The 11,894-nt window shown below is 51.2% G+C and overlaps 1 protein-coding gene across 6 annotated transcripts in view; it reads left to right on the top strand.

Moving 5' to 3' along the window:
• The window catches only part of LOC138952779 (ral GTPase-activating protein subunit alpha-1-like), a 499,987-nt gene that overhangs the window by 334,658 nt on the left and 153,435 nt on the right, over window positions 1-11,894 (top strand). For all 6 annotated transcript variants that reach the window (XM_070324510.1, XM_070324511.1, XM_070324509.1 and 3 more), the window contains 2 exons: window positions 11,146-11,217; window positions 11,496-11,619. In XM_070324510.1, the coding sequence (XP_070180611.1) occupies window positions 11,146-11,217; window positions 11,496-11,619 (196 nt within the window). The remainder of the gene's footprint in view (window positions 1-11,145; window positions 11,218-11,495; window positions 11,620-11,894) is intronic.

Genomic DNA, 11,894 nt, shown 5'->3' with positions numbered 1-11,894 from the left:
GCGCTTGCAGCTGAAACGGCTTCAAAGTACTTTGAAGAGGGTGTGGTGGAGAGCAAGTCTCAGCAAGTCTCAGCTTGCTCTACCTCCTTCGGCTTGGGGGGATTTTCGTGTTGATAAGAATACGAAGGGTTCTTTCAAGTTCATCGAATCTCCTTCTCTGGCGTTTGAGATGTCGAAGGTGTTGGTGAAGGGTTGGTCTAAGGGGCTGCCTCCTGTTCCGTTGTTGGCACAACACAGTGAGGCTCCCGAGGTGGCTGCACCGTGGTTAGCGAAGGTTGGTCAACAAGTTCCTTGTTCGGCTAGTCTGCGCAACTTCAAGCTGGTGGTCAACCCAGTCAGACTGATTGATTCCTACTCTTTGCCCAAGTCGATACTCCCGGTGACACCGGAACTTGCGGCTTTGAGGGAAGATGGCTATACGAAGGAAAGGCCTGTCCCTTGTACGGAGGCATCTTTGATGTCGTTAGAGGAGACAGGAAGGTCTCTGCTGGCGTCTGTGTCAGAGTCACTCCAGAGATCGTTGTCGAGATCGATTGCGACGTCGCTCGACCCTTTTGAGTTCCGGTATGACGCTTCTTCGGAAGATGTGACGACTTTGTTGGCCACTTTGGCCAGGGTGTCACAGGAACAAATGACTTTGTCGGCTAGATTGTACACTTATGCCGTGCATTCTCGCAGGTCGGCGTTCTTGACGGGGTCAAGAATTAGGGACAAGGTGACGATTGAAGCTCTGAAGATCTCTCCCGTCATGGACGGTTCCCTTCTGGGTCGCGCATCTTTGGATGCTTTGCAAAAGGAAACGCACGAGGCAAGGGATCTGGCAATAGCCAAGATTGCTCATCAAGGTTTTCAGAAGCCTCAGGGCAAGCCTCAGGGTCAAGGCAAGGCTCAGTCTTCGTCCGCGGCGGCGGGCAAGACACAGGGTCAGAGCTCTGCTTCTCGGGGTAGGGGGCGTGGTGCCTCTTCCCAGAAGAGGGGCTCTTTTGGCGGGGCTAGGGGGTCGGGGCGCAAGCCCCACCCCCAATGATGTCCTCCCGAACTTTTGGTCCCGTTAGCCCCCACCGTTGCCCCTCCAGGGCCCTCACTACCTGGTCACGTTTGGTGGTCAGCCAGTGGGTATTAGGGGTAGTCAGTTCGGGGTTCCGGCTACTCTGGGCAGAGAAGAAGGCACCTCTGTCCAGGATACCTCCGCCTTTCAGATTTCCAAACGATCCCGAGGCCAAGTTGGCCGTGCAGGGGGAGGTAGTTGCTCTCCTGCAAAAAGAAGCAATCGAGGAGGTTCGCGATCGGGGATCGTTGGGATTTTACGGCAGGCTCTTTGTGGTGCCCAAGGCTTCGGGCGCGTGGAGGCCGGTTCTAGACCTTTCATGTCTGAACAGGTTCCTGAGAGTAGTAAAATTCACGATGGAAACGCCTGCGTCGGTGAGAGAGGCTCTCCGTCCAGGGGATTGGGCCACGTCCATCGATCTCACGGATGCCTACTTTCACGTGCTGATGCACTCAGCGGACAGAAAGTGGCTGCGGTTTCGGTGGGGGGAGAGGATTTTCCAGTTTCGGGCTCTCCCGTTCGGTCTGTCCCTCTCTCCATGGGTTTTCATGATGGTCGTTCGTCAGCTCTGTGCTCTAGTGAGGCAGGAAGGGGTGCGCCTCAGGGCGTACCTCGACGATTGGCTGATTTTGCATCAGAATCAGTTCCTCTGCAGCACACACACGCACAGGGTGCTCAGCCTGGCGAGTCAACTCGGGTTCTCAGTCAATGTGGGGAAGTCCGAGTTGGAGCCTTCACAGAGGTTCACCTATCTGGGCATAGAGTTCGACACGGTGGAGTGGTCAGTTCGTCCTGCTCAAAAGCGGGTGGACAAACTTCAGGCGTTGATCCGTGCGCTACTCGGAGAGAATGTGGCCGCAGCTCGGGAATTGTATTCTATCCTGGGTCAGATGGAATCCATGGCCTCGCTGGTTCCGTTGGGGAGAGTGCACAAAAGACCGTTCCAGGCGGCTTTGCAGGCTCGATGGGATCAGGCAACTCAAGCATGGAGTTGCCGGGTCGAGTTGGGAGATTGGTTCAGAAGCACCACAGGTGTCTGGCTTCTTCCTTGGGTGTCCCAGGGTGTTCCCATCACTCCCCCGGCTCCGGAGAACGATCTGTTCACGGATGCGTCTCAGACAGGGTGGGGAGCCCATTTGGCGGATCAGACGGCTGCGGGCGTGTGGGACGTCAGTCAAGGATCCTTGCACATAAACGTTCTGGAACTGGAGGCTGTGGCCTTGGGCCTGAGGGCGTTTCTTCCTTCTCTGGTGAACAGTCATGTCAGAGTGCATACTGACAATACGACTGTTGCGGCTTACCTAAACCGCCAAGGGGGGACGCGCTCACAGGTTCTGTCAGACAGAGCATGTCGCTTGCTGATGTGGTGCAGTACGCAACACATTCGGTTGTCAGCAACGTACCTGAGGGGCAAGCTCAACGTGTTGGCGGATGCCCTGAGCAGGGGGGACAAGATACTCCACTCAGAGTGGACTCTGTCACATCAGGCCTTGGAGCGCCTTTGGGCTCAGGTAGACAAGCCGTGCATCGACTTGTTTGCAACAAGGTTCTCGGCAAGGCTCCCTCTCTTTGTGTCTCCGTTTCCGGACCCCCAAGCCTGGGCGGCCGGTGGACGCACTCGAGATGGACTGGTCGAATCTGGTGGCTTACGCGTTTCCTCCTTTCTGCATTCTGGGCAGGGTAATAAGGAAAGCAGATCTCGAAAGGCCAGCGCTCGTGCTGGTGGCTCCTCTCTGGCCCAGCCAGCACTGGTATCCAGATCTGGTGCGTCCGGCGGTTCGTCCGCCCATTCCGCTCGCTCTAAGGAAGGGCGAACTTTTGCAGCCTCGGTCAGGCATTCACCACATAAACCCGCAAATGCTGCAGCTTCACGGGTGGGTGCTATCAGAGACTCTCTGCTTAGGGCAGGGGCCTCTGTGTCTACTTTGAAGCTGGTTCAAAACGCACACAGAGATTCGACCAACTCTGTTTACGCTTCGCACTGGTCGTCGTGGTCGAAGTGGTGTCTTGAGAATAGTGTGGACCCCCTGGCGCCTAGGTCGATGCAGGTAGCTAATCACTTATCTTGGCTAGCTGATCAGGGGGGTTCTCCCTCGTCGTTGAGGGTTAGGAGGTCTGCAATTGCCTCTACACTCAGGCAACTTGGACACAAGGTTAACTTGTCGGGGGTTATCTCCGGCGTTATTAAGGGCGCTTCCCTTAAGCTGGCTCGTGACAAAACACAGCTCCCGGCGTGGGATCTTTTTTTGGTGTTACGTTTTCTTGCGTCAGAGGAGTTTGAGCCTATCCATTTGGCCAGTCTGGCGAATGTAACGCATAAAACTCTTTTCTTGGTCTTACTCGCTACGGCCAGACGCGGTAGCGAGGTTCACGCGTTGTCGGGAATGGCAAATGATATCTCCCGGGAAAAAGACGGTTCATTTTCTCTTAAGTTCAGGCCTAATTTCTTGGCTAAGAACCAAAAACCAGGCCAACCATCCCCGCTTATCCGTATTCCCCCTTTAAGCACAATTCTGGCTCCGGGAGATGAGGATGTTTTTAACTGCCCTGTACGAGCACTCAGCAGCTACCTGTCCCGGACTCAGCCGATTCGCTCTATGTCTCAGAAACTGCTTTTTATATCACTCAATACGGCTCGGGGGAAAGACATCTCGAAAGTTACGCTAACCAAATGGGTGTCTTCTACCATTCGGAACGCTTATATCTGGTGGCAAAGACAATTAGGTGATACCAGGATGGTGTTGCCTCTTACGGCTGCTAGAACTCACGAGGCCAGGGCATGGTCTTCGTCGTTAGCAGTTTTCAGATCAGGTCGTCTCTCAGAAGTGCTTGAATCTGCATACTGGAGATCGGAAGACGTTTTTATAAACTTCTATCTGAGGGAGGTGGCTGGCATACGTCAAGATGGCAGCTCTGCTTTGCCTTCCTTGGTGGCTGCAGGGCAGGTTCTGGTGGATTGATCTGGTGAGTACCCTCCTCCTATGATAGCAATCTGCTATATGTGAGTTGGGTAAGATATGTAATTTAATCAAAAATTTTAGTAGTAAATTTTCATTTGATTAATATACTTACCCAACTCACATCGTTTATTCCCTCCCTTGAATCTGCATACTGGAGATCGGAAGACGTTTTTATAAACTTCTATCTGAGGGAGGTGGCTGGCATACGTCAAGATGGCAGCTCTGCTTTGCCTTCCTTGGTGGCTGCAGGGCAGGTTCTGGTGGATTGATCTGGTGAGTACCCTCCTCCTATGATAGCAATCTGCTATATGTGAGTTGGGTAAGATATGTAATTTAATCAAAAATTTTAGTAGTAAATTTTCATTTGATTAATATACTTACCCAACTCACATCGTTTATTCCCTCCCGCCTCCCCGCTGTGGTGGTATGGGGGTCTAAAAAAGAAGTGAGTTGGGCTTCGTTTTGGAATGATAAGATGGAGGTGTATGCGCGCGCATACGGAAGTCAGGCTAGTGGTTAGTCTGGCATTATGGGATAGGGCACTCTCTTTTTTAGAGTGGTCTCCCTTGGTTACCAAGGGGACGCGTACAGCGTAACCAGCACTGAACTAGGGTTAATTGCTATATGTGAGTTGGGTAAGTATATTAATCAAATGAAAATTTACTACTAAAATTTTTGATTAATGAATTTCTAACCACATATTCATGAATCCTTATTATAAAAATTAATTAAATTACATATTCTTACTCCGAATCACATAATAGCATTGACGCAGTCGAGATGCTAGGTTGACTGAAAAAACGCTATCCCGTCTATAGTATAAGGGAAGCAACCCAAGCAAAAAAGTAGCAAGCTTGCTACCCAGGGTTGCCTCCCGTAGCGTGAGTCACGCCACAGATCTCGTATCCAATACGAGACACCCTCATTCGACTCCTTTCAGCCAGAGAGACAGGTCGTGCTTTGATTTCGCTCCTAGGCCGTTTTTGCTGTCTGCTTGACACCCACCGGCCTCGGCTCCCCGTCTGCTCCTAGCTGTTTCTAGCTGGTGAGATTGTTCCTTGCATTGTTGTTGTTTGCATTGTTCATTCTGCTGAGAATTTTTCGTCCGCCGGACTTATGAATTTTGCTCAGTAGTTTGTTGTTGTGGCCGCCATTTTGGTCGCCATTTTTCGCTAGCACGTGGTGTTTTTGCTGGTTAGTTTGGGTCCGTGCTACGGACTTTGAGCGTTTTACCAGTAGCATTTGTTAGCTGCTTTGGTGGCTTGTACGTTAGTGCTAGTTTATTCTGCTGAAGTTTTGCGTCCTAGAGACTTGTTTACTTTTCAGTAGTTTGTTTTTCTCGCGTGACAGCATGTCGGATAGTGAGAAAAAGCGGGCGGTGAAGGCCGAGGGTAAGGGCAAGGGCCCTGGTAAACCTAAGTCCTCGGCTTCCACCTCTTCTTCTAAGAACCCCATGGTTCATGTTTCTGATTCGAAGACTAACTCTGTCTTTTCTGTGCCTATTTCGGCGCCGGAGGAGACTTCGTCTGGCTCTCGGGCGGCGGGTTTGGCGGCTACCGCGTCCGTTTCTAACCCTGTACCTGCGCCGGAGGCTGGCGCTTTTGTTGCTAGCCTTTTGTCTTCTTTGATTCCAGAGATTCGGACTCTTGTCCGTGCAGAGGATCGCCTGCCCAGCCTGCTGGCTCCCGTGATGTCTCTGGATTCCTTTCACCGGGAGGCGTTTCTCTTCTTGGCCGGCACTCGGTGGCTTCCGCTTGCGGGAGTGCACCTGAGCAGGTCCCTTCGGGGATGCGGTCAATGCAAGGTATGTGCTCGCAGCAGCCGTCTTCGGCAGCTGCACTTCCGGTTCCCGGAAGTAGTGGTTCACTGGAAAGCGGACAGACCATGGTCCCATCCGGTTCGAGCTGCGCTTTACGTAAGCAGTCGTTCGCGGCAGCTTCCCTTCCGGCTCCGGCCGGAAGTAGTGGTTCACTGGAAAGCGGACAGACCATGGTCCCATCCGGTTCGAGCTACGCTTTACGTAAGCAGTCGTTCGCGGCAGCTTCTCTTCCGGCTCCGGCCGGAAGTGTTGGTTCACTGGTTTGCGGACAGCCCATGGTCCCTTCCGGTTCGAGCCTTGCCCTGCTACAGCAGCCGTTTCCGGCAGCTGCGCTTCCTGCCTGGGCGGGAAGTGTAGGTCAAGCGGGTTGTGCACAGTCTTCTGTCACTTCCGGTTCCGGCCTAGGGCTTCCGGGTTGCAGCTTGCAGACTCCTCAGCACCAGCTATGGCATAGCTCTGCTGTTGCGTCTGCACTTCCGGCTCCTCCCGGCTTTTCCGGTTCGGTTCCCGCTGCTTCCGTTGGGTCGCCGGTGAATTTCGAATACGGTGGTTCTCCTGGGCATTCGGGCTTTTTGCCTCTGTTGGGACAGCAGCAGCCACCCACTTCGGTGGTGGCCGCCAGCTCCTCTCTTCAGCTGCCTTCGGTTGTTGGTGACTCTCATCTTCCTCTCAGTCAGGGGGCGAGTTTCATCGATGGCCAACAGGATGGGCGTTTGGCTTACGGCCTTCCCTCGCAGCGTCATTTGTCGGGTTCCTTTGGCTATGAGCCGTCCCCTTCAGGTGGCGTTTCGGACTTCGGGTCCGTGGACGAGGAGCAGCTGCCTTCGGCGGCTCCGGCCAGCGTCCGAATTTACGTCAGCAGTCGTTCGCGACAACTGCTTCCAGCTTCGGCCGGAAGTAGAGGTTCACCGGCTAGTGCACAGACTACTGTCACGTCCGGTTTGAGTCTTGTCCTACGGCAGCAGTCGCCCGCGACAGCTGTTCTTCCGGTTCCGGCCGGAAGTGTAGGTTCACTGGTTAGTGCACAGGCTACTGTCACGTCCGGTTCGAGCCTTGCCTTACGTCGGCAGTCGTACACGACAGCTGCGCTTCCGGTTCACGGAAGTAGTGCCTCGTTGGAAAGCGGACAGACAATGTTCCCATCCGGCTTGAGCTGCGCTATACGTAAGCAGTCGTCCGCGACAGCTTCTCTTCCGGCTCCGGCTAGAAATGTTAGTTCATCGGTGTGTGGGCAGCCCATGGCCCTTTCCGGTTTGAGCTTTGCCCTTTGCACGGCAGCCGTTTCCGGCAGCTTCGCTTCCGGCCTTGGCAGGAAGGTAGGTCAAGCGGGTAGTGCACTGGTTACTGTCACTTCCGGTTCTGGCCTGCGGCCTACCTTTGGGTTCCGAGCTTCAGCTCATAGGTGGCTCAGCACCAGCTTTGGCATAGCGCTGCTGTTGCTGCCGCACTTCCGGCTCCTCCCGGATTTTCCGGTTCAGTTCCCGCTGCTTCCGTTTGGTCGCCGGTGAATTTCGAACAGGGCTTGCCCTATGGGCATACAGGCTTCTTGCCTCTGTTGGGACAGCAGCATCCACACCCTCCGGTGGTGGCCGCTAGCTCCTCTCTCCCACTTTCCTTGGTTTTTGATTCCTCTCATCCTCCTCTCAGTTAGGGAATGAGCACAATCGATTGCCAACAGGAAGGACTTCAGGTTCCGGAAGAAGCTTCGTCTTCGGCCACGCCTTCGGCGTCCGTTCCGTCGGCGATGGCTGATTTCCGGTTGGCAAAGAGGAAACAGCTACTTCTGGTTTGAAAAATCTCCTTTAGTAGCTTTTCACCTTTCCGCCTCTTCGCCAAGCCCCCGTCTTCGACGGGGGGTTGCCTCCGGCGTCTGTTCCGTTGCTGGTTCCTCATGGTTCAGCTCCGGAGCTGGCATTGGAATACCTTGCCGCTCCTGCGCAGGCTTCCTCCTTCGTGCCCTTAGCGGCTCAGAGGAAGTTGCCTTGGCCAAGGTCGTCTCGAAACCTTCTGTTGTCCTTTGCTTGTCCGCGTGCGCTGTTTCCGGTCACGCCGGAACTTCTTTCGCTTCTTACGAAGCCGTTGAGGAAGGATTCTGTTCTGCCGCTATGAGCAGACTCTCCTATTCTCTGAAGAAGGGGGCTGACATCTTTTGGAACTCAGTTCTATTTCCGAGACTCTCCTGCGGGCGCTTTCTCGCGCTCTGGCAGATTCCTTGGCGCCCTTTACTCTTAGTAAAGAGCAGGACGCGGAGGAAGTGTTCTCACTCCTCTCCACACTTACAAGGGTGAACGAGGCGCAGATGAGGCTGTCCTCTCTGCACTATTTCCATGCGGTCTCGTGCAGAAGGAACTTGTTTCTTGCCCACTCCCGGTTTTCTGAGGAGTCGACAAGGAACACTCTCAGATCGTCATCCTTGATGGACGGTCTCTCTCCGGCAGCCTGGCCTCTCATGCCAGAAGCAGGGGATTGAGACCAACAGAGAACAGCGGTTCTCTTCTTTTGAGCTTCAAAATTTGAAAGCAGCAAAAGCAGGCCGCTCCTAAGCAGGCTATACCTAAGCGGACTCAGCCTAAGCGGCCTAAGTCCTCAGCTCAGGTGAGATTGTTTCTTTCACAGCCGTCATAGGTACGCTGGGTTTTTGGAACAACAGCTGGCCTTAGGGCTTCGGGATTTTTAGCCTTGGCTGGAGCAACAGCCATTTCATCCGTTGGCGGTGGCAGTTGTTGCTTTCCTTGTGCTTGTGGCTTCGGGCTTCGACATTCTTTATTTTTCCCAGCGTATGGGTGCTGAGAGGTCGATTTCCGTTTAAAGGGGGGTTTCTGCCTTTGGGCTTCCCCGTTTTCTCTTTGCCACGTGCTTCTGGACTTGGTCCAGGTTTGTCTTTCGCCGAGTCTGACTCTTTCTCTAGCGATCAGACGCGTTCTGGTGTTTCGTCCAAACTTAAGGTTCACTTGAGTTGGCCTCGGAAGTAACATTCAGATTTTCCTGAGGGTGCATTGTCTGGGCAATGCATGTTTGAGAAGTCATTCTTGGCTTGTCATTTTTTCTCAGGTTCTTTGGCTACTCCTCCCCTTTTGGGCAGAGGTCTAGTTAATGTTCCAGTTTTCTCGGTGCTGGCCTCTAGGCCAGCATCTTTTTTGGCGGCCGAAACTTTTGTTTCTTACTGTGCCTGTGTACTTGGGGTACTTTGGTACAATGGCCGGCCTACGGGCAGCAAGGCTCTCGGCCTTAGTCTGTGTTATATTCTCCTGCCTGTCGTGTGGTGACTTTGGCATTTTGGGTTCTTGTGACTGCGGATTTCGTCTCTTCCTCTTCTCCATCATGCTTGCATGAGGTGAGTTGGGACGATTTCTGCTGGGTTGGGCTTCCGGCCTGGTCACTCTTTTTTCACTTGCAACTATGACTATTACGTTTTTCTCCTGAGAACTCTGGTCTCGGGAGTCTGATGGCTGGTTCGCTTCACGGTTTTCCGTTTTTCTTATCAGCCTCGTTCTTTCTGTTTCGGGTTTTTTGATTCATTTTCAATTACCTACAAGCAGTCTGCTCTGCGAACACTCTGGCTTTTGTCATTTTGTTTCCGGTCTCCGGTCACATTAGGATTTGGCCACTGCGGGTCCGCATTTCCGGTGCTTACGCGCTACCATAGGTCGCTTCGTCCTCATTTTACCCCTCTCTCTTCTTTCGCAGGGATGGGTAGGGGACGACTGGTGACCGTCTCCCTTGAGTTTTGCTCATTGAGTTGGACTCTGGTACTTGGTACTCAGGCGTCTCTCTCTTTCCCTTTTGGAGTTTGGTCACTCTTCTGGAGCTGACTGTTCTCTCAAAGGCCTTTTGGGCCTCACTCCATCCCAAAGTTTTCTTACTTTGGCATGTTTGCCTTATGGTCTCCGTGAGGGTCGGTCCTTTTCAGGGCTTAGCCGGCAACCTTACGCGCGGATCTTTTCCAGGCCATTAGCATTTCCTTCCAATATAAGGGGGGGGGGGGGGGGGGTGGCAGCTTGTCCTTCCCTCTACTTGGTCGGGTTTATCCAAGACTGGGGTCCTTTTCCGGACTGTTTTACGTTCAGAAGATTGGAAGAAGTGCTGGGCACAGCTTACTGGCTCTCTGATGTTGTCTTTCGCATTTCTTGCCTGAGAGACATCTCGGCTGTCAATCAGGTTGGTTCTCGGTCCGTTTTCTGTCTTTTGGCAGTGGGCCAGTTCCTGGCAAGGGTTTAGAGTGAGTCAGAGGTTTCTTTCTCACGGGATCCTTTCCTGACTTTTGGCAGTGGGCCAGTTTCTTGGCAAGGGATTTTCTTTCCCTCCGCCTTGTCATAGCTTTATGCTATCTTTCCCTCGGCTCGGCCCGAGCTCATTTCCAGGGCCTGGGCCTCCTTGGCCTTTTGGTCTAGGAGGTTGGATGATGTCCTGCGCACAGCTTCTGGCGCTAGGATTTTGTCTTATCAGGTTCTGCAGACATTGCTGCCCTCTGTCAGGATGGGTCTCGGTCCATTCCTTCCTTGGCGGCAGCTGGTTTATGTCTCTCCAGAACTTTAGAGTGAGTTTGAACTTTTTGATCTTACCCACCACCTTGTTGGAGTTATCTGCTATTATGTGATTCGGAGTAAGAATATGTAATTTAATCGAAAATTTTTAATTAAATTTTCATTTCATTAATATACTTACCCGAATCACATAGGTAATTCCCTCCCACCTTCCCCGCTTTTAGTTTCTATGGATTCTAGAAGTCGAATGAGGGTGTCTCGTATTGGATACGAGATCTGTGGCGTGACTCACGCTACGGGAGGCAACCCTGGGTAGCAAGCTTGCTACTTTTTTGCTTGGGTTGCTTCCCTTATACTATAGACGGGATATCGTTTTTTCAGTCAACCTAGCATCTCGACTGCGTCAATGCTATTATGTGATTCGGGTAAGTATATTAATCAAATGAAAATTTAATTAAAAATTTTTGATTTAAATTCAACTGTAGTCTTTTGTCAAAAAATCGTTCTATATGATTGTAGATATAAGTAATGTGTATTTTTGTGCCAAATATTATGCATTTCTGATGTATGATGTTGCTGTAAAACCGTTTCCTAGAAATCCAATATGGCGTTTTTTATGCCAGTTTCCATAGCAACGGCAGTCTATGTCCTTTCATATTCGCAAATTTGTCATTTCTTTTTATAAGTCACTTCAATAACTACCCAGAAAACTAAGTTATTCCATGTATTCTCCAAGTTTATTTTTGGTAATTTTAGTGCCTCACATTGCCTTAACTATTTTGCACATCAGACTCGCAGTGTATTGAAAAAAGCAATTTTTTTGTGTTTGCCAAGGTGTCACTTTGACCTGTTGAAAAAAAGTGACAAGCTGCTGAGAGAACTCAAGAACCTGGACTTGCAGAGATGGTGAGTTCATTTGGTTAAAGTATAAGACACCTAAGAGAATATACCCTAAAATTCATTGAATTAGTGCTCTTATCAAAGAAATCTTGTGCAAAATTAAAATGTATTGTTTTCTAACTGTGGTGTAAAATATATGTGGCATTCATTCAAACAAAATTGTGCAAAATGAATGTGTTCTTCTCTCTCATTTTACAAGGAATTTCATACTGTTGCTTTGTGTGTCTGTACATCATTCAGAATTTTATGGAATTAAATGATATGAGTACATGTGAATGTTTCAGCCGCGAGACACACAAGATTGCTGTGATCTACGTTGCGGAGGGCCAGGAGGACAAGAATTCCATTCTGTCGAACAGCGGAGGCAGTCGTGACTTTGAGGACTTTGTGGCTGGCCTAGGCTGGGAGGTAAGACACACCACCACTTTCTGACCAGTGGGTGAAGGATATGGCTATGTGTGAATTTTTTTATTTGTAATTGAATTTATATTGATATATGCCATTGATATTAAATTACGTATTCTTACTCCAACTCACATATAAGCATTGACGCAGTTTAGATGGTAAGAGCCTGAAAATATGCTGACCTGTCAAAGGGAAGTAACCTCAGAAAAAAGACGCTTAGCCGTAACTTGGGCTAGGTCTGCCTGAGTAACCTGACATATTACGTGTCCGCGCAACCA

Source organism: Littorina saxatilis, linkage group LG17, assembly GCF_037325665.1.
Source record: "Littorina saxatilis isolate snail1 linkage group LG17, US_GU_Lsax_2.0, whole genome shotgun sequence".
Classification (NCBI taxonomy): domain Eukaryota; kingdom Metazoa; phylum Mollusca; class Gastropoda; order Littorinimorpha; family Littorinidae; genus Littorina; species Littorina saxatilis.
The sequence above is the reverse complement of the archived record's forward strand: the minus strand, read 5'-3'. Positions and strand labels throughout refer to the sequence as shown.